The sequence below is a fragment of the Dryas octopetala genome, chromosome 4, assembly GCF_963921425.1.
Source record: "Dryas octopetala chromosome 4, drDryOcto1.1, whole genome shotgun sequence".
Lineage (NCBI taxonomy): Eukaryota > Viridiplantae > Streptophyta > Magnoliopsida > Rosales > Rosaceae > Dryas > Dryas octopetala.
The window spans coordinates 8,016,955-8,040,467 of record NC_141369.1 but is presented as its reverse complement, the minus strand read 5'-3'; the positions used below and the strand labels follow the sequence as shown (position 1 = coordinate 8,040,467).

At 36.7% G+C, this 23,513-nt stretch overlaps 1 protein-coding gene across 1 annotated transcript in view; it reads left to right on the top strand.

Moving 5' to 3' along the window:
• The window catches only part of TPC1 (two-pore channel 1), a 38,919-nt gene that overhangs the window by 2,722 nt on the left and 12,684 nt on the right, over positions 1 to 23,513 (top strand). The window contains exons 5-13 of the mRNA XM_086239403.1: positions 7,736 to 7,866; positions 9,537 to 9,597; positions 9,832 to 9,998; positions 11,791 to 11,896; positions 12,053 to 12,130; positions 12,913 to 12,974; positions 17,279 to 17,351; positions 22,647 to 22,712; positions 22,815 to 22,958. Of these exons, the coding sequence (XP_086095529.1) occupies positions 7,736 to 7,866; positions 9,537 to 9,597; positions 9,832 to 9,998; positions 11,791 to 11,896; positions 12,053 to 12,130; positions 12,913 to 12,974; positions 17,279 to 17,351; positions 22,647 to 22,712; positions 22,815 to 22,958 (888 nt within the window). The remainder of the gene's footprint in view (positions 1 to 7,735; positions 7,867 to 9,536; positions 9,598 to 9,831; positions 9,999 to 11,790; positions 11,897 to 12,052; positions 12,131 to 12,912; positions 12,975 to 17,278; positions 17,352 to 22,646; positions 22,713 to 22,814; positions 22,959 to 23,513) is intronic.

Below are 23,513 nucleotides of genomic sequence, written 5' to 3'. Positions count from 1 at the left end.
TCACTAGCATGTTTTCCCAACCATTTGACCAAGAATCGCCGATACTGGTTGCCTCTCCTTGATTTCACCTCTTTGACGTCTAAAACATCTTCAATATCATCGGGTTGTGCTTTTGGAAGTTGTTGTGTTTGTGCCTCTGTGGAAACTGGTTCCCCATCAAATCCTTCAAATAAGTATAAATCAGAAACATTGAAAATTGGGCTAATTTGAAGGTCAGGTGGCAGCTCGATCATATAAGCATTTGAGCTGAATTTCTTCAGCACCTTGCATGGACCAAACTTTTTGGACTTTAATTTATGGTACGTGCCTCTTGAAAATCTATCTCACCTCAGATGCACTAAACGATATCCCCTTCTTCAAATTCTTGGACCCTTCGATGTTGATTGGCTGCTGCTGCATAGGAGTCATTACTAGCTTTTATGGCAGCCTTCACTTCGTCGGGCACCCTCTTAACATGATCTGCAAAAGCTTCTCCATCTCGACTCACCCTTGCTTCTTGTGGTAGCTGTGCTAGGTCAAGAAGATGCTGAGGTTTCAATCCATAAGCAGCTTCAAAGGGGGTCTACTTTGTAGTACGATTAACTGAATTATTGGATGCAAATTCTGCTTGCGGAATAATCATATCCCAACTCTTCACATGACTTCCAACTAAGCACCTCAACATATTCCCTAAACTCTGATTTACTACTTCAGTCTGGCCATCTGTTTGTGGATGGCAGGTGCTAGAATATTTTAGATCAGTCCCAAACTTTCTGCATAGGGTTCTCCAAAAATGCCTTGTAAAATTTGACATCTCTATCAAAAACAATAGAAGTTGGCACACCATGTAATCTCACCACCTCTTTAAAGAACAAATCAGCCACATATGAAGCATCAGAAGTCTTAGAGCATGGAATAAAATGTGCCATTTTGGAAGTCCTAATACGAAATCCATGCTAATGTGAACCCCGGTAGAGGCGTGTACAATCCTGTGTTTTGTGCGTTGCCTTTCCCAAATTGACAAATCTAACACCTTTGAACCATCTTTGCAACATCCTTGTACATTCCAGGCCAATAATAGCGATCAGCTACCATTGCCAATGTCTTATCTCTACCAAAATGTCGTCCTAATCCATTCCCATGAAGTTCCCTAATGATTTGTTCGTGTAGAGATCCTTCTGGAATGCACACCAAGTTTCCCTTAAATAAATATCCATCTTGCGTTCTGAATGGCAACATCTTCCAGCCTGTAGGACCTTCAAGTTCAGCAACTATTGAGCTGAAATAAGGGTCTGCAACATACTGATGTTTCAGCTCCTCAAACCCTGTGATTTGAGTACTCATAACAGCCAATAGTAAAGATCTCCTACTCAAGGCATCTGCAACTTTGTTGGACTCACCAGTTTTGTATTTGAGACAAAAATTGAATTCCTGAAGATATGAACTCCATTTGATATGTCAAGCATTCAACTTCTTTTGAGAGTTCAAATACCTCAAAGCTTGATGATCTGAATAAACCACAAATTCTTTATATTCTAAGTAATGCTCCCAATGTTGAATTGCTTGAACTAGGGCATAAAACTCTAAATCATAGGTGGAGTAACGTCTCTTAGCTTCTGACAATTTCTCACTGAAAAGTTCCATGGGCCTTCCCTCTTGACTCAAAACAGCCCCTATTTCTGTATGAGATGCATCACACTCAATAGTAAAGAGCTTCTCAAAATCTGGTAAGGTAAGTACTAGAGCTTCTGTCATCATCCTCTTTATTTCTTCAAAGGCCCTTTGTGCTGACTTTGACCATTCAAATGCAGCTCTTTTCAAACATTCAGTTAATGGACTCATTATGGAGCTAAAATTGCGAATGAATCTTCTATAAAACGAAGCCAATCCATGAAAGTTGCGAACATCACTCATAGATTTAGGTACTGGCCACTCCTCAATCGCTCGTACTTTTTCAGGGTCAACTTGCAAACCTTCGGCCGAAACAATAAAGCCAAGAAACACAACTTTGTCGCACAAAAAGGAGCACTTCTTCAAATTGACATAAAGCTTCTCTTTACATAGAACCTCCATGACTTGATGTAAATGGATTAAGTTCTCGTTTCTTGTTTGACTATAAATTAATATATCATCAAAATAAACTACTACAAATGAACCCAAGAAAGGTTTTAGTACCTTTGTCATCGCTCGCATGAATGTGCTAGGAGCATTAGAAAGTCCGAAGGGCATCACTAACCACTCATAAAGTCCATTCGGTGTTTTGAATGCTATCTTCCATTCATCACCGTCTCTCATACAAATCTGATGGTAGCCGCTTCTCAAGTCTATCTTGGAAAATATCTTGGATCCTACCAACATATCAAGCATGTCTTCCAGGCGAGGAATTGGGAATCGATATTTCACTGTAATCTTGTTAATGGCACGACTATCCACACATTCCTCAAAACCCATCTTTTTTTGGTGTGAGTAACGCTGGAACAGCACAAGAGCTCTTGCTTTCACGCACAAGTCCTTTGGCAATTAGGTCTTCCACTTGTCTTTGAATTTCAGCTCGCTGTGTGGGTGGCATTCGGTAAGCAGGGAGGTTTGGTAATGATGCACCTGGTACCAAATCAATCGCATGCTGAATGCTCCTCGTTGGTGGTAGCCCTTGTGGTAATTCATCACCAACCAATGCTTGAAATTCCATCAAGATATGCTGGATTTCAGCTAGATATTCCCCAAATTTTAAGTGCTGGTTTTCTTGTATTGTCTTAGAAACCAATGCCAACATTAATTCCCACCTCTTTACTTTCAATTTCAAACTTATTCCCTCAAGAACCCATTAATCTTGGCTGTCTTCGAAATGCTAGAGACCTCTTCCTTAAGAGGCTGCAAGGTCATCGTCTTCCCAACTTTACGAAACGAATATGTATTAGCCCTAGTGTGATGGATCATGTTTTTATCAAATAACCAAGGCCGTCCTAAGAGAATATGACATGCATCCATAGGCACAATATCACACAAAGCCTCATCATCAATAGTATTTCCCATAGTAAACTTAACTAAACACCGAGAAGTGACTGGTACCTCATTTCCCTTTCGGAACCATGCAACCTTGTAGGGATTAGGATGTTTCTCTTTTGGTAACTTGAGTTTTTCCGCTGCCTCTTTCGAGATAATGTTTTCACTGCTACTGCCATCAAGAATCACATTACAGACTTTGCCACCACATAGAACTCGTGTACGAAATATGTTATGGCGTCTCTAGTCCTCTTCTTCAACCTTGGGAGTTGTCATCACTCTTCTTACCACCAAAGATTCTCCCTTTGCTAGCAAAAGATCGATAACTTCTTCCTTGTCGTCATGTTCATCAAAGATCGGGTCTGAAATTTCCATTTCTTCATCTTGTACCTCGGCGAAATTCACCCTTTTTTGTGGACAACCATAAGACGTGTGTTCCTTTTCTCCACAAGTAAAGCAACGAACTTGTGACATCCTGGTAGCCCTAGAACTACTTGCACCAGCGTTGTTGTGTGGGGCAAATCTTGGTATTTTCTTACCCTTGTCGATCCTTTCAGCCCCCATGACATTCCCACCACTTGTTCGGACACTGGAATTAGCAATTTGGTCACTTCGAACACCCCGAGCAGCATCTGGATTTCTCTGCCAAACACCACCAGAATTGGGTCGTCTGACGACATGACGCAGTACTCATTTTTCTGCCATTAAAGCATATTGTCGAGCATCTTCAAGATTGAACAAACGTACCACCCCCATCTCATCTCGAACGGACTGATGCAAAACAGCGAGATAACACGATGTCATCTGTTCAGTACTTTCGTTTAAACCAACCTGAATTGAGAGATTGTTAAACTCAGATGTATTCTCGTCAACGGACATCTCTCGTTGCTTCAAAGCATGAAATTTTTCATACAACTCCATTGTATAATCAGCAGGCAGAAATTGTTTACGCAACTTCGCTTTCATATGTTCCCACGTGTTGATTTTTGGCTTCCCTTGTCGAGGTCGCTGTTCCTCAACTCTCTTCCACCATTGAAGGGCGGTACTCTTCAGTTTCAGCTTGACAAACAACACCTTTTGATCCTCTTCCATAGGCTTCCATTCAAATTAGTTCTCTAAACTTGCCTCCCAATCTAAATAATCTTCTGCATGCATCTTTCCATAAAAATCAGAAACTTCAATCTTGATTACCCCACCGTTCAAATCCAAGGCACGAACCAACCGCTCCTCCAACTTGCCGCGACCCGGATTATTCGGTTTCTAGCAGCATAAAAGGGGTTGTCCACACCTGCCTCAGTAGCGTCATCCTCTTGACTGCCTTCCAACATGTCAGAGGGGTTGCGGTTGTTTTCTGGTCTCTCCATACGAACTGCTGCACGTTCCTGATGTTGGAGGGTTTGCACCGCTCGTGACAACTCTCCGATCATATGCCGTATCTCTGCCATCTCTGCTTGTTGTGCTTGATTGCCTCTTCCAGGGCCTCGACCACGTCCAGCCATTGTGTAGACCTAGGGTTTTGCTCTAATATCAATTTGATGCAGGACAGGAGCAAAGGCTGCTGTCTAGCTATAGTTTTAGGGCAAAAAACCACTGTAGATAATATCCAGCAACAAACAATAGGAAAAGAAGAGAATAAAGCTATATAATCAAAGTTGGAACGTAGATAGATGAGTTCTAGGGTTAGGAACCCAAAATAAGCTCTCAAATCTGAATTATCAGAAAAATATAATGCATAAACAGTCTATTACAACCTAAGCCTTGAGCTTATATAGGGAAAACATAAACCTAAGATAACTAGGAAAACATAAACCTAAACTAACTAGGAAAACAAAAAGGCAAATCCTTATTAATTAAGATCTAATAATCAAGAAACTAGACTCCTAAATTCCTAATCAATCTAGGAAATTATTTTGGAAACCCTAGTAGATGCTCCTGCATCAAGAATCCTGCAGATGCATTTAACTGTTAAGCAATCCTTATTTATATTGGAACCAACCATCTCAGCATCATTATGTCTTGAACTTTTATCAGTTTCTATCACAATGCATTTTGGCCTCAGGCAGTCTTGTGAAATTTTTTCCTTCCCTTGATGGCTGCTTGATGGTTGGTTCATAAGGAATGCAATATAATCTAAGAAGGAATTTACATGAAGATCTGAAAGTGTATTTTTTTTTTTTGTTTTATTTTCTATAAGAAACAAATTTTTATTCAATCACAAAAGTTACATACAAAGTGGACAAGATGTCCACCAAGAAGCAAGTTATACAAAACCAACTAACTTATCTGTTCACACAAGCCTAACCAACAAAGCCAAATAAACATAACTGTACTATAGAACTAAAACACTGCAACCTTCCAAATGAAATATATTTTTGAGAATGAAACTCCCCTAACTCTGATGATACTGAAGCTCAGAGTGATGCTCAAAATCTCTCCTACAACTCCTCCCCACCTACATCCTTGTAGTCTTCAAAAATTCTTGTATCTCTCTCTCTCTCTTCCCAGATCACCCAGAGAATAGCTAGCACACAGCAACCCCCCAACACCTTGACTTTCGTCCCTGCCCCAAATAACTTGACGCTCTCACTTAATAATGCAGCACAACTCGCGGGGTTATCTGACTAACATTTCCTTCCTCACACAATTTCAGCTATAAAGCCCAAAGCTACCAGACCATGAATAAATAGGTGATCACTATTCCCATAATCGGCTTTGCACATAATTCACCACTGAGGTGATAGGCACGTATGTGGCCTTCTTCTTTGGATTTTATCACTTGTATTCACCCTGCCATGTGCCATCAGCCATGCCAAGATTTGCACCTTTTGAAACACTACCCTACCTGCATTATTACAACAGTTTCTGAGATATGAATTGACTGAAAATTTCCCTGACTTATCCAGCAGCCATCTTCTCTTGTCCTATTTATTATTGTGTAAACTTAACCCTTCCACAGCATGCAACAAGACAGCTAACTCCCGAGCTTCCTCATCCCTTAGATTCCTTCTAAAAGCAAAATACCAACTTACCCAGATAATTATAATCAACTAATATCTTTTCAATAACTATATTATGACTTCTAGACAAGTTGTCCAGCTGAAGAAACCCCCTGTTCAGCGGTAGCTCCCCAAACCACACATCTTCCCAAAATCTACCTTCTTCCCATTTCTTACCACCATGCTGCAGTGGCTAATGAAACCCTCATAGCCGAAACCAGTATCCTTCCAAGGAGACATGGTAGAGCCTCTCGCCAACGGTTTTGCATCACACCCATGTTCTTGAACCCCATACTTCTAATCACTTTGTCACAAAGTTTTCCCTTTCTAAAGAAACCGACACAACCATTTCCAAGTAGAGCCTTATTTTTTTAGCAGCAATCTTCCCATCCCTAACCCATTCTTCTTCTTTGTTAATGACACCACCTCCCAACTAATTAGATGCTCTCACTTTCCTTCTTCCACACCTGCCCACAAGAAGTCTCTCACATGATAGAAAAATTTACGGATCGTAAGCAGCCCCTACTCCAGCTTCTCCATCTTACTCCAAAGCCTTTTTCTTTTCCAATAGAAATTCCCAACAATCCCATTCAACATGATCATAAGCTGCCTGAAGGTCTATCATAAAAACCAGCCCTCCTCTTTCTTTTTTCCTCACTTCTACCACCTCATTTGCCAATAGCACAACATCCATTATCTGTTAATCTTTGACAAAGGCCCCCCTGAGCCGACGATATTGTCCCGGTCAACACTTCCCTTAATCTAGAAGCCAGTCTCTTGGAAATGATTTTGAAAAGGCTTTTTATCACAAATAGTCCTTCAACTTTCACCATAACATCAATTTGGTCCCTAAAGTGCATTTTCACTCAATGTCATCCCTCATCTTTGCCACTGAACATCAATTTGGTCCTTAGACACACTTTGAAAATTCGCCAAATATAGCTCAGGGTATGAAACAATTCTCCGAATATTCCTATGGACTCGTTTGACTACTACTATTTTAAGATGGGGTCAAATTATCAAATTGACCTTTAGTATTTTCTAGAAGATTCGGGAAATTAGTTTGGGAATTCCGAATTTTTTGGAAAATCAATTTGATAATTTGACCACATATAAAAATAGTAGTAGTCAAGACGAGTTTGTAGGAATTTTTGAGGAATTTTTTCGTATCCCGAACTATTATTGGCAAATTTTCAAAGTGTGTCTAGGGACCAAATTGATGATCGATGACAAAGATGAGGGATGAAATTGATTACAAATGCACTTTTGGGACCAATTTGATGTTGGAGTGAAAGTAAAGGGACTATTAGTGATAAAAAGCCTTTTGAAAATGCATCTTATGTATTTGGATTTTTTCTATAATAAAAGTATATGTTATTTTTTCAAAAAAAAAAAAAAAAAAAAAATGCAATTAAAAATTGCTCTCCTAATATCCTCCTTCTCAAAGGGCTTTTCCAACTACCCTACTTCATGTTCACTAATTGGGCTCCAATCAAACCCTAAATACTAGCCTCACTAGAAAACAATCAATTGAAAAAAGTTCACCACCTCCTACTCAATTAGTCTTACATCCTCAATTACCCTCCCATCTTCCAATATCAATTTATTAATTTCGTTAAGTAGAAAGCAGTTTCTGGTATACAAATTAATGAAAAGCAAGGTTGAGATAATATTTGATTTGTACATGGAACGTGAAAGCCTTATGATATTTTTGTTTTATTTAGTCAATAATTATAATTAATTTTTTTTCTTTTCAGGTCGCGTGCCTGTTAATTTTGGTTGCTGATATGCTGGTTTATGGCCTCTATTTGTCTTCATGGGCCTTTGATTATCTTCCTCTCAGGATTGCGCCATATATCAGAGTTATCTTTTTCATCTTGAACTTTAGGTATTGTTCATAAAGCCCAATTCCTGTGTTTATTCAATGTGAAGTGCATAATCATATACAGATGTGATAAATAAATCAATTTGGGGGATTCTTTCAAATTCAGTGAAAAAAAAAAAGCCTGGAGGAATGCAATCATCTTAGTTCTTTTTTTAGTGATGCAGAAGAAATTTACATATGTCAATTTAAGCAAGCAAAATCATGCAACCACGACCATTTATGCACATGAATTTGCTTATACCAATTTTGATTGAGGAGGATGATTTTATGGGACTGTAATCAGACAAAATGATCATTTAGTTGAAGTGTATATCTTTATATTTCTTTTCATTGTATGGTTCAGTTCTTTGAGATTGCTTTAAGGTGGTTTTTCTCATTGGTTTTTTTTTTTTTTTTAGATTACATACCGCATTGTGGTTCACTCATGGCAAAGAAATTAACTCTTGGGCCCTCACTTTTTGATGTTCAAATCCAATAATAAAGGGTAATGGTCTGAAGTCACCCTTGGCAGTGCAACTTGCTTCACATGCGGAAACATCCCCTCCATTTTGGATCAAATAGAAATCTGTCCAGCCTCTGTTGAATCTCATTTTCTCTCATATCTGACCAAGTAAACACCATGTTATGTAAATCTGGATCACAAAAATTCGTGTCGAATAAAATCATTAAACACTCTCATACTTCTCAATCGCCCACCATTAGACTTCTCTGTAACAAACCTTGTAACATTAAAATCACCTTCGATGCACCACCTTGGTCCACAAAGACCGAATAATCCAGCCATTTCCTCCAAAAAATCAGTCCTCTCCCTTGGTTTATTTGGACCATAGACCCCTGATAACATCCCCACTACTCCCTAGTACTTTAATCGAAGCAGAAAATTCCCCCAAAACTGATTCTTTTACCTTTACCATCTTAGTGTTCCACACGACGAAGGTACAAAGACCCAATCCTTAAATCTTGCACCCGAAATACTATTCACCACTCTTCATCAATTAACACCCTTTTGGTCTCTTGCAACAACAAAATATCTGCACCACAGTTGACCAACAACTCCTATATAATATAACTCTCCTCTTTCTAGCATCTTTCAATCCTCTTACATTATATTCCAGCTGATGATCTTCGTTTTCTCTTTACTACACTCCCTCCAGATGTCCTACCATTTTTTCTCTCATAATTAATTCCAAATCTCAAATTTTGCAATTCCCTTTGCTCCTTAGCCTTAATTGAAGTTATTGTGCTAAAAGCTGTTTTTTTTTTTTTTTTTTTTTTTTTTTTTTTTTTTTTTTTTTTTTCAATATAATGGAAAGCTGCTGTGCACTGATGTTGTGGGTGTTTGTGTAAGGAAGTGTTTTAGCTTTATTGCACAAGTTAGATTTTGATTTTCAATTTTGTAGGAGCTGAATTGATGTATTGGACTTCTTGTCCATGGATTGTATATATTTTCATAATTAATAAAATTTTGTTTCTCTTCAAGAAAAAAAGAAAAAGCTCACATCATCCTTACAGATGAAAATATGTGTTACTTAGTTTTTGATGCCTGTCTTATGTTTGTTTTACTGTTAAAACAATTTTAGTTTACTTGATTTGATGTTGGTTCATCATAGTTTTAACAACACAATTATATTTGATTAGTTTTTTTTTTTTTCCCATTTAACTTTTATTAATAGGGACTTACGATCGTGCATGCTCATCCTGGCTGGAATGCTTGGAACATACTTAAACATCTTGGTTTGTTAACTATCTATTCTTGTTTATATTGGTGTCTAATTTGCTCACTTTGTTAATTTCTCATAGTGATAACTGCTACCTTCATTTTATTTTTTGTTTACAGTTTGTCAGGTTTCTGTGATGGCATACTTCCATTTGCTCTTACTTCAATTTCAAATTTTTTTGTTTCAAAGAACAGAAAATACAAAATCTTTTCTTTATATACTCTCACTGGTTTCTCTTCTTCAATTGCAGTTTCTAGGGCTTTTATTTCTTCTGTTTGCCAGTTGGTTAGCCTATGTCATTTTTGAAGATACTGAACAGGGGACAACTGTTTTTACTTCATATGGCACCACATTGTATCAGATGTTTGTATTATTCACCACATCCAACAATCCAGATGTTTGGATACCTGCCTACAAGTAAGCGTGACCTTGAAAATTGATTAGCATGCTTCATTTTTTCTGACTTTTGCTTCTTAGTTTCAACCAGTAAAGTCAGGTTCCCATTTTGCTACCTCTAAGTTAAGAATTGTTTATGTTTTTTTTAGAGATTTTGAATTTTTTCTTCCATAGTTATAGGGATTTGATTGGGGAGGAGTTTGATTTGATTAGGGATTTAAATTTTAGTTGATTTGGCTAGTAACTCTTTGGAGGTAGATTGGAACCATGAAATATTGAAATCCTATTGCATCCCTACTATTCTTCTTTTTCCTTCTTTTTCTCTTTCTCCTCCCCGTCATCCTCTCTTCCGTGCTCTCTCTTCCTTTTTCTTCTATTACTTCTGCTTCAAATTGCTAGAATTTATGTCTGAATTAGCTACCTTTTTTTAGTGTGTTAAAAATGCTAGCTCCCTTGTGTTAGTCATGCGGCTCAGGCCATATATGTACTTGTTTTTTGTGTTCAAATGGTCATGGGCTTTCCTTGTGTCACATCCAGTCAACATTTTAACTATACGATCCATTTTATTCATTTTTATTTTTAAAAGTGTGTATGTATACCTTAAGAACCTTCAAAGTGTTATGCTCAATTAGTGATGTTGAGCACTTCAACATTTTGAATTATTGAAGCATCAAACAATCTTGAGTGTTACTTACAATGGCAGAGCTAGAAATTTGCTTTAGTTGGGTGCAATCTATATATATAGATTCGATCAGGTGCACACCTGTCACCGAGTGCTCAGTGGCTTCGCCGAGTGCTCGGCAATGTTTTTTTAACACAGCTGCTTCCTCCTCTGAGTTTTGAGAGTAAACCCCCATCTTTTCACCCCATCCCCTGCTAGGGTATAAAATGAGATTGATGGAGGCTTTTTGTTAGGTTTTAGCTTCAGGATTTTGGGCTAACATAAACGCCGACAAACCAGCGCCGAGCTCTCGGTAGCTGCAAAATTTTGCACCATTGAGCGCTCGGTGTCAGGTGCGAACTTGCGGACGTTCGCACTTGAATGGGCCTATATATATATATATATATTTTTTTTTTTCAACTCATAATATACATGGTTGTTATTTAACCAATTTTTTAAAATATATAATATAATATAGGGTTAATTACACTTTGCACCCCTGAAGTATACACCTAATTTCACGTTGCGCCCTCTTGTTCAAAAACTTTCAATGTTCAACCATAAAGTTAGTGAGTGGTTTTAATGTCACCCCTCAAGAAGGTATTGCTTTCACTTTCTGAATATGAACACCCATTATGGGATGAACAACAATGGAAATTAAGACACTAAATATGCAGCAGAGGGAGTAATTAAAATGAGAAAAGTCAACAGGAGGTGAGGAAGTGTAAGTCGCCAGACTAACTGCAACAGGAGGTGAAGGGAGATAAGAGATTGTTATAGAATCTCAAGGGCTATCTGTGTTATTTTTACAACACCAAGTTTTGCCATTGTGATTTCAAGAATCTGACAGAGCATCTTGTAATTTTCTCTTTAGATGGCTACATTAAAGTACTTGTAGTGCATTTAGAGTTTTCTTTTTTCGTTTTGGCATTTCTAGAAATTTCACATTTGGATTTCCGGAATTCGCAGCAGCATTGTTTTTTGTTTTAGCTTCTGGACATTGTATATTTCTCTGCAAATCAGCATTAGAAAAATTCACAGTTTCATTAACGTTTTCATATTACAGAATTTGGACTTCTATTCTTGACATGTGATCCGTGGTAGCATTATTTAATGGAAGTCAACTTTATATTTTATATTTTTTTTATTTAGGGCCTCACGTTGGTATTGCGTGTTTTTTGCTCTCTACGTGCTGCTGGGAGTATACTTTGTCACTAACTTGATCCTTGCTGTTGTATACGACAGCTTCAAAAGTCAGGTGTATCCATTTATCTATTATCCTGCTCTTACGCATGTGAACAATTACATGGATGAAAATTCTGCTCTTACTACATTAACAATTTTGATTGATTATTTTTTGTACTTCTCAAGAATGAATATAAATGCCCAAGCTTATATCTCTTTTATTTTGTAGCTTGCAAAACAAGTTTCTGAGATGGACCAGTCGAGGAAAATTATACTGGAGAAAGCCTTTAATTTGTTAGATAAATATGTAAGTAATGGCTGTCCCTTATTGATTCCATCTTCCATTGGCAGCATGCTTTAAAACAAGTTTCGCCTTATCTGTTTCATACGGACAATAAGAGATATGAGTACTGTTATACATTTATGATTCAATTTTTCATCTATATAGTTAGTCGCTCTTTTTTTTATATTTTATATTTTTATATGAAAGTCGTTTATTAATATAAACAGAATGGTTCAATACAGTGGATAAGATATCCCCTAAACTTAAAATCTAAAAACTAACAACAAAGAAGTATACCAGTTACATGTCAAATACAACAGTTGTTGACTTGTAGCGGATGGGCTCTGTTGGCATATTTGTTATTTAGGAAGGGGTTCGCAGTTTGTTGCTTAATGGCATTGTTCTGATGTGTTTTTGTATTATGTTTACCCATTACTACTTCTTGTTAGAAATTTTGAAATGCCAAAAAAAAAAAAAAAAAAAAAAAAAACCCAATGCTATCCAATTTGTGTTAATTGTAAAAATATAGTTTGTCCAATTTTCCATCAATAGATCGAGTTATCTACCAAGGAACTGCATCCTTGCTATCAGTTTTGTCGTTTTCCTTCCCCCCTCCCCCATGGCATTCAATTTTATTTGTAACAATTTAATAATCCTTACCTGGAATTGTATGTAAATTTGAAACAACACAATTATACATACATTTCAAATGGAATGTAGTGTGGTCGTTATGCTTGGCACTATTTATTTTTATTTTGTTTCGTGCTATAAGTAATCTAAATGTTTCATCATTTTGTGGTTGACAGAATGTTCGATATATCAATAAGGATCAGTGCATTCAACTGTTTGAGGAATTGAATAAATACAGGTATAAGTGGTTCAATCTCATCTATTTTCTGTCTATGTGATGTTCCATGTAGGGTTTTTGGGTCCTTTTTCTTGAATGTGAAAGTGGCTACTCTAAGTAGAAGAGATGCATTGAGAAGTATTTGATTGAGAAAAATACTTTGAAGCTTTTTTTGTGACCCGTGAATGACTTTGAATTTCTAGCATGCATTTGCACTTTATCTACTTGCAATATTGTGAGTTGCTCTCACTATGTGAATTCCAAATTGTTATACTATTTGTGATACCCAATTCCTAACCTTTAGATTTATTGTTTGGTTTGTAGAAAAGTGCAGCTGCTACTGTCTTTATCTTGTAGTTCAGTGGTGGATGTCTTATTCACTGCTTTGTAGTGTTTTTTGTCGTGAATAAAGGTCTCTTTTTTTTTTTAAAGATTTCTTGTTTTGTTTAGTGTTATGTTTCATTATTTGATGTAAACAGATCTAAATAGGATAGCAACCCCAGCAATATTTGTGAATTGAAACCCTTTTCTTGTAGCTGTAGGATAGGTGAGAGTCACTCCAACCACTGTTGGAGCCTAGATCTTTAAAGGGAAAGCAAAGAAAGGCTTTAGGATAGTCTAGAAACTGATAATTCCTCATATAAATTTGTTGCAGGTTATATCCCCCTGACCTGGCTAGACCCTTTTATAAAACATTAATAATTACCCTAGAACTTTCTTGAAACACCCATTAAACTGCCCATATATAATTAATAACAACTAAGCAGGCTGACTCTTTAAACTACCCATACAGCATTAATGACAACCAGACAGATTCCCCATACAACACTAATAACAGTTAAATAAACAACTAGACAGACCCTTTAGACTTTCAAGGATCTATTTGCTGTCCATCAGTGCATAACTCCAAATTGAGCCAAACTATGGATCCGTAGGATATAATCATTTATAAGATTCATCTCCTTTGATGCTTGTGGACTTAATATTCAGCAGTGTGGTCCTCCTCTAAGAGCATCTGCCACTTTGTTTTTTATTATTTTTTCATACGAAGCAAGAATTTATGAATCAAATATGTACAATACTGAGGACAAGGTGTCCTCTAAAGGAAAAAATAACCAGCTACAGATATATATCCAATACATCTGCAGAATGCACTAGAGAATAGCAGCCCTCCAATCTGAAAAAATATCAGAAAATGAGCTTTCCCAAACTCTGATGCACAAAGAGAATCCCAGAACGGTAGAACCTAACCCCCTCCCACAAATAATTCATCTCTTCGCCCTTAACATCCTCAAATATCCATCTATTCCTTTCTAGCCAAATGACCCAAAATACAGCCATTAATGCACATCTTCCCGCCCCTTGTTTTACCTCCAAAAAGTTTATACTTCTCGCACAATAAAACCACACATGTAGCCGGAATCATCAGCACAAATTTGCCTCCCTAGATAACCTTAACCAAAGAGTCAATGCTACTGGACAATGCAAATGATCCACACTGTCAGCATCCTTTTTGCACATCACACACCACTGTGGGGAAAGACAAAAAGAAGGTTGTCTTCTTTGAACCATATCACAAGTATTAACTTTCCCATGAGCAATAATCCAAGCTAACTCCCTTACCTTTGGAGGAACTTTGGTCTTGCATAATAAAGAAAAGGGCTGGAAGTGAGAAAGAGTGGGATAGGTGTGGTGAATTTAAAAGAAAAAGGGGGTTTAGGTGTTGGAAATCTGGTAAGTACAAATAAAGCTCTACTTGAAAAATGGTTGTGGAGGTTTCAGCAGGAGAGGGAAACTCTTTGGCATGCAGTCATTAGAAGTAAGTATGGCTTGCATGATAATCGCTGGGACTCCAATATTGTGACTAGAGGTTCAAGTCGATGTCCTTGGAAAGACAACTCTCAAGGCCTTCTTTTCTTCTGTTTGTTGTTTTGGGGTGGGTAATGGAGAGAGGGTCAGGTTTTGGATTCTTGGGTGGGGGATACAGCTTTTTGTAATCTCTTTCCTTGTTTATACATATTATCCCTTCTCCATAATGCTTCCATTGCAAATCCGTGTGTGAATTCGGATTCTTTTCCTTTGACCCGGAATTTGGGTTTCGGTGGAACCTAACTGATAAGGAAAGGGTGAGTTAACAGAGTTGATGGCTTTCCTAGAAAGTGTGTTGCTGGTTCCATCTAATTCGGATAGAAGAATTTAGAAGTTGGAGTTGTCAGGTGTTTTCTCATGTATATCATATTCAAAGCAATTGATGGACAACTTTCCTCTTCCCATATTGGTGTCTATCCCCTCCACTTGATGCATGATGTGTAAAAAGGATGCTGAACGTTCAAATCATTTGCTGCTTCACTGTCCCATTGCACTTTTCTTGTGGCAGAGATTGTTTAGGGAGGCCGAAGTGATATGGGACATTTCAGCTTCATGTGAGGGTTTATTGTGTGAGACCTATAAGTTTTTGGAGGGAGAAATAAGGGTACTTGGGGGAAGTGCTGTGTTGGCAGTCTTTGGGTAGTGGGATTGGAAAGGAATCGGAGGTTCCTTGAGGGAGCTAGGGTGGTGAGGAGGCGGACTAAGAATAAAAATATGGATATCATACTATCACTAGATATTTCAGTAGTTCAAACATTCGGAAATATCGGTGGAAATATTGGTGAAAAAAAAAATGACATAAAGTTACTTAAAAACATTGAAATTTTGAATAAACTTACATAGATATTATACTAATCAATAATGCATAAATTAGACATTTAAATTTTATAAAATAGCATATCCATGATAAATACATGGCATGTACAGTGAAAGCAATGTATGTTGCTAATGCATATTTCCATATGTTTATCTATATATATTTATATTAGATATTTTTGTATTTAAGTGATATTGGGATATATTAATTTTAGCATGGCTTAAATTAATAATTGTAACAAAGCTTAACCGACACCATTATATAACTTCTCTTGCCCAATCATTCATCTAATTAATTAATTGGACAGCAGTCTAGCACATGGGTTTCTTCAGCCAGTTCAATAGTTCTAGAGTCTTATCCATGGGAGTCAAGTTTCCTAATAGAGTCAGATAGAAGAAAGCCTAACACAGAGGAAGGGGATTCTTTGTTCCACACTGAACCACCGAAACTTCGGTGGGTTTGACCTAAATGTTTGCCAATAATTCAGCGAATTTCTGTAAAAATCGACTAAAAGTGAAAGATATAGTGCCAATATAACTAAACATCACCGATATTTCTCTGAACTTCCTCTGACAGGGTTGAAAGATACAGCTTCCACCCCTTTTGAGTTTCTGAACTGTTATTTTGATCGAAATTTTCACAAAATCTGCTAAATTTTAATCCTTGAGGTGGACCAGTTATGGGTGAGGGTTAGATTCTAGGCATCTCTTTGAGCGTCAATAACTTCTAAGGTTAAGGATTATTCGTTTCAGGCTATTCTTTTTTATTGCAGCACTGCTGTGTTGTAGTTTTTGGTTTTTACTATCACATAACCTCTGTTTTGTAACTTTCTTTTTTAATTAATGATGTATGTTTCTTATAAAAAAAAAAAAAAAATTGAATGAAAGTTTCTGTACGTTTTTCATATCTAGGAAGGCTTTAGAGTTTAGACTATTATATGTTTAGTAAACATTATTGGAGCATTTAAGTTATAAGTGTCTCCACATTCGTGTGGAGATGTATTGGAGCATGGGAGAGGGCCTACCTATGATCACAATAGGAGTATGGCCACACCCATTTGATAAATAATTATCACGTAGCGTCTGGGGGAGTGACCACTTTTGTTTTTGATAAATTATTATATGCCAAACAGATGCAAACTGTTTAAGTTTCCTACTAGATATTTGAGGAGTCATTCATGTATTTCATTGTGTAGTTATTAGAAAATAAAGGGTCATTCATGAACGTGGATGGGAACATTGCTGCTCAGGAATTGTGAAGATAATTAATGAAGGAAACTAGTTTAAAAAGGGGAATTGCCTCTCTGCTGTAATCAACTCATTTTTCAGAATTAAATATTGTTTTCTTGTCAAGTTAGTTGCTAAAACTTCTAGTATTTGGTAACATCAAGGCTTTTCCAGATTTGCTTTAGAAATCTCGGCTCCAATGATGATTGGAGTCCTGACAGTCCTTAGTAATATCAGTAAGTTGACTGTGCCTCTTTTGTGTTTGCTTCACAGACCTATTAATTATTTATTATAGTACGTAACACTGTCCCAATCTGTTTTTGTATTTGTAATGTATTTCCATGGGTGAACTGCTAGTTTGTGATGTTGATCTTGTAAATGTTGAACTGTGCCTTTGTTTTTATTTTATTTAGGACTTTGCCAAACATATCAAGAGAAGAATTTGAACTGATATTTCATGAGCTGGATGACAGTGGAGACTTCAAGGTAGATTAATTTATTTTAGCCAATTAATTAGACTTGTGTTTAGTGTCTTTTATTCTTTAGAGTAAATTTGAATTTTCAATGTGAATGGGTCTTTTCTTTTTCATCTACATTAACTTTGTTGATTACTTTCTTTTCTTGTTTTTAAAAATGAAGTTGCCTTGTCCCTTTCAGTAGTTTATACTTGTGAAAACAACTAGATATGACAAATTCATGGTTATGGACCAAAAAAAAAAAGAGTTTTGAGTTTGTCTTTGTTAAATAGAAGGAAGTGGATGCCTCCACTTTCTTTTGGGTGGCTCCAGTTGCATCTGTCCTTATTTTGTAGCTTTAGTGGTGGATGCCTTATCCACTGACTTGTAATATTTTTAATGTGAATAAAAGTATCTTTATTGTCAAAAAAAGAAGGAAGTGCATAACCTAGTTACAGAGTGTTTCATGTATTTCAATGAGTAGTGATAGAGGTATAAAGTTTTAATTTTTATTTTGGGTGGCTCCATTTTTTTCAATAAGAAACAAAATCTTATTTATAAGAGAAGAAAAATACAGAGCAAGTGGGACCAGAGATCCATCAGGACACCCAACCAAAATATACAAAAGAAATGGGCCAAACCAATGCAAGTCAAATGAAAAAAAAAAAAAAGCCAACCACACCAACACTTAAAGCAATACAGCTGAATAGAAAGAAACTTTATATTCTTAGACAAGGAAGCCCAAAGAGGCATTAGGAATTTTATTTTGTCCCACAGTGAGCCCTGATCTTTTTCTCTATCTTTAATGATTCTTCTATTCCTTTCCCACCACACCACCCAAATAAAAGCCAAAACAACACATTGCCACAACAAGACCTCAGACCGTTGAAAATAAAAGCTACTTGAAATCACCTAATCCACACCCAAGACCAAAACTAATCTATATGATCAGAAGATTCACCTGCAGGGATACAGAAGATAAGAAAGCGTAGGGCCTTCTCTTTTGAAGCAAATCACAGTTATTAACTTTACCATGAACCACCAGCCAAGAAAGTTTTTGAACTGTAGAAGGCACCCTGGATTCCATTCAACTTGTAAGGACCATAATGGGGGTGGTTTGGTTCATCAAGTAATGAGAGATAGGACTTACAAATACCCTAGTCCCCTGAATAGTCCAAATTTGCTTATCAGCTCGAGTAGGAAACAGAACCAGACCAGCAACATGAGACATCAGATCAGAAAATTCAATGATCTCTCTGTCACTTAAATTGCTTATAGGGGTTAGATTCCCAGAGATGAACCTAGAAGGAAAGAAGCAAGCTAAGGAAGAAATGGTTGCATTACAGTTGAGTGGGTACCTCTACAGGTTAGAAGATAGCGAATGAAGGAAAAATCACCTAATCAAATGTCCTTATAGGACCGAATTTTGGACCCATGCCCCACCACAAATCTGGAAAGAGAAGAAAACATAGGGTAACCCTGAGAACTATATTTCCAAGGGCAACGAATGGTGCCATCATCCACTAAACGAGAATCCCAGCCATTAGAATGCAACTTATACTTGCTCTTAATTATTGTGCATCACACAGAGAATCCTTTCAAGGGGCAAACACCACAACCATTTCTCCAACAAAGCAGTGTTCCTTTTCCTCATATTACCAATAGCCAACCCTCATTTCTCTTTGTCTTTAAATTAATTCCCAACTGATTTGGTGGCCCTTCTTACCCTTGTCTTGACCTTCCCACAAAATATCCCTCATTAACTTATCCAACCTCTTAGCGACCGAAACAATTAATCTAAAGATTGACAGAGATAAGTGGGGGACACTGCTCAGCACAGATTGAATCTATTCCTCTCCATTGGGATCCAAACAATTCCTCTCCACATCTCTCTCCCTTACAGATTTTTTTACTTTCCAATTTTACCATCACTTACTTCCATTTTTAATTTTTTTATAGCCCACCGCATTTCAGAAGCAAAATAAGTTTTCTAGAATATTCTAAACATTTCTCTTTAGATTTTTATGGGTAATTTTTTATCTTCAGTCTTTTTGTCTTTGTGGTTCTCTCCCTTAAAATTCCACTCTCCTCTGTCTCACTCAAGTGAATTGGTTTCGAGAGCATTTCACCTGTTTTTGGCAACTTCCACTTTCAACTTGATTCACCGACTACATGCCCTTTACGCTCAATCATTCCGAAGAACACTTGCCCCCCCCCCCCCCCTCCCCACTCTTACTGCGGCTGCTAGCACAAAGTTAGCTGGGGCTTCTTCCTTGAGCCTTGTCATGATCGCACACTCTACGAAGGAGCTTTACTAGCGGCATTGCCTTTCTTCACTCACATTTCGTAGGAGCCTCTTTTCCTTCTTCGCGGCTCCCCGAAAACAAAGTTCGAGTTGCATGTGTTAAGTATATAGCTGGCAGAATTTGTTTGTTCTTCTTAGAACACATGTATTAGTCTTTGTTTAGGTGTTTTGTTATGTGTTACTTGTTTCCGTTAATAGCCTTAAGTGAATTTCTTCTATAAAAAAAAAAATGATTTACTTGAGTTATTATGGATTAAATTTGTAAATTTTTGCTTTAGGTTGGTATGATTTAATGTGTGATTTTAAGATTGTATGAGCCGACTCGAGTAATTAAGGCCCCGTTATGCTACGTGATAGTTTAGTGAGTATTAGGGGTTCAATTTAAGGTTCTATAAATTTGAAAATCTTAAAAAAATGAAAAACATGTGGTTGAAATTTCAGCAAAATTCAGCCTACCTTAAATTAGAATCCTGGTTTCGTCCTTGTGGCTGAGTAGAGAGGAGAAGGGCAGGGGGAGAATTTTTTTTCTCTTTTAAATTGGGTTATTAATGGTAAAATGAATGATAATTAGGGGGTGTGTAGAGGAATTGTTTGGGTGCAAGTAATCACAAGGGGAGTGGGATTGTGTGACTTACATCATGCTAACTCAACTACATATCCTTTTATAAAACTCTATGTACAAGTAGCATTTTCTCATTTTTATACAAACATGAGCTATGTGTAATACATTGATACAAAGTTATATCATTTATAGTCAAGATAAATGGCTTGCTTGCAAAGCGACATATAAATATTCCTCCATTAGAAATGCCATGGTGGAGGTAGCTTTCTCATATACAATAAAATGGTCCAACACGAATGTGGAGAACCTTTTGTGTGAGAGATACCATTATACTCCAATCCACTTCTCTTACATACAAAACATAACATAGCATAATGTGTTCCACCCCTCCCGCTTAGACAAATAGTCCACAATCCACATAAGACCTACTAGGAATCAGTGGTCTAAGTGGGCGTTCGGTGCACAAGACTGGACTGGACAATACTATTTTTAAGGCTGGATTAGGTTGGAATTGGATTAAGGGCCAGTTTGGTATTGCTGTGAGGAAAAATAGATATGAAGTAAAACAACTGTGAAGTAAAGTCAGCTGTAAAGTAAAACAGTTGAGTGTTTGGTAAACTATGTTTTCAGAAGTGCTGTGAGTGCAAAAAACAGTATCAAAGTGTTTGGTAAATGTGAATGTAAAAGTGTTGTGACTGTGTATAATTACTAAAATAGACATGATGCTGAAAGTGCCTTTCACTTATTTGTTTAGTAAAAATAAAAGGTTTATTGTTTGTTTTTGAAATTTTTAGCTACAAATTTTTATTAGCATAAATTTTTCTAAGAACAACATTAGTAAATAAGTATGCCTATTAATTTTTAGGTATATTATACTTTTAATCGTACAAATAAAATATCATGATTAATTATCACAATATAAAATATAACTAACAATGGACATGTTTTTTTAATTTAAAATAAACAAATAAAAATTATAGAAATCAATGAGGGTATTATGGGTAAAATAAAATATTCATTGTTGCTGTGATTCACTGCAGCTTTCAAAAGCACCTATAAACCTGTTTTCTGTTTTTACTGTGGAGAGTTGAGAATTGTGGGGAAAAGCCGTTTTTAATTTTTTTACCAAACACCAAATCTGCTGTAGGTGATTGGGAATTGTCATCCACAATAGCTTTTGGGTCCTCCACCGCAATCCCAAATGGGGTCTAAGTACTATACAACATTTGGTGTAGTGTTGGACTGGGAAACTGGATAACCTATATAGCACTATCCCGTGTAACATAAAAATAAGTTTTAGGCTTAAAATAATAATTAATTTAATTGAAAATTTCATAAAATATGCAAAAAGTCTAAATTTTGATGAATAGCATTATGAATTTTGGATGTTGAAAGATAGACACAAATCCATAAATTAGTTGTGTGACAACTTCTATCCATCTAAAATAAACACAATTTGAAACATACAAGTAATCTGTGATCTTCCGAAGTATGCCCAAAATATGCTGCCTTCCAATCTAAAGAAATAGAATGAAAAGGAAGATCCCTAAAGTCAGCTGTGACCGAAGCCCACGGAGAAGTCGAATTCTAACTTTCTCCCAAAGTTCCACTACAGACACTTATATAATCTTCAAACTAATTGTTTGCAAACTTACACTCCAACAAATTTCTTCGTGGATTTATGACAAAATCACTTCCTCTTTTTCCTCTTTTTCCTCTTTAAATTTCTGCAGCTCCAATCTTTTTTTTTTTTTTTTTTTTTCTTTTAACTTTTATTAAGCCCAACTCAAACTGTACAAGCAATGAACAAGAACTCCATTTTCTATAGTACATATCAAACCAGAAACTAAACTGTGACAAATCACCTTTAAACTGTAACAGCAGAAATCTAACTAATAGCTGCCTTCCAATCTAATAGAATGGGAGACAAAGTCGCACCCCTTAAGACACTAGAAATAGAGGCCCAAAGAGATGACCAAAAAGATCCTTTATCCCACAACTCTTCCACATCCGCCCCTCTATAATCTTCAAAACAATTTCTGTTCCTCTTGTCTAGAGGTCCCAAATAATGGTTAACATTCTGCAATTTCAAAGCACCTTGGCCGTTTTGCCCCCACCAAATCTCCTAACCCTCTGACTTAGCAAAGAACAGCTTCCCTCAGGCAATACCCACAACAGCCCTGCTTCCTTAAACAGATTGGACCACAGGTTCTTCAATATGTTTAGTTGAAATAGCTAAATAGATTTCATATTAAATCTTGAGTCTGCTATCTGGGTTTAAAATATGGCTTTGTTAATTATTTTTCGTCAACTCCCTTTCTTTAATACATGTTCACATTAACGTGTATCCTGTATATATTGCAACTCCATTATACATGAATTTGCATTCCGTTATTATCATTTTTTGACTCTGGATCTTGCTGAATTGTTCCATGTACTTTTATCTATTTTACCTGCAGATAAACTTGGAAGAATTCACTGACCTTTGCAATGCCATTGGCCTAAGATTCCAGAAGGAGGATACCGTAAGTCCAAATTACTTTGGATCCAACTTAATAAATTGCTTGCAATTTATTTAATATGATTGTTGAAGGCTTGCACTTAGATTCTGTGCATTTTGGATGCAGCCATCTTGGTTTGAAAAGTTCCCTTCATTCTACCATTCACCCTTCTCCGAAAAGTTGAAGGCCTTTATTCGGAGCCCCAGATTTGGATACATAATATCGTTCATACTCATAGTCAATCTGTTTGCTGTTATTGTCGAAACAACGGTATGGCTTGAAATTCAACAGAACTTACCCAAGTGCTATGCAGAAAACCATAGAGTTTAAATATATATGTGCATATATGTGCCACACACACACACAATCCGGCTATGGAATGGATAACCGTATTGTGGAAAGCCGCATTTTTTGAAAAGCGCCTCTGGCTGATTGAACGGCTTGGTAAAAAAGTGCAATGAGCACACATTTTGGGCTTTGGTTGAGGTTTTAACTTTCGGATTTCAGGCTAACGTCTAAAACCCGATAGTTACACGTGCCCTAAATGACAATTCTACATCCTAAAGTAATAAATCTGATCGAAAAATGAATCAAAAACTACAAAACAACATGGAGATGCCATTCATATGGCCTTCAATTTCCTCAGCATGTAGGGATATCTCATTTTCTGTATTACTATTGGATTGGAATGCTGCCGCTAATTAGTTTCTCTTGTATTGTGTTAAGTTCTAATGTTTTGACACAATTCTGTTATAGTTAGTTGCTGTTTGTGGGGATTCAGTTTTTCAAGCTCAGTTGATATCTTATCCACTGTTTTCTACAATT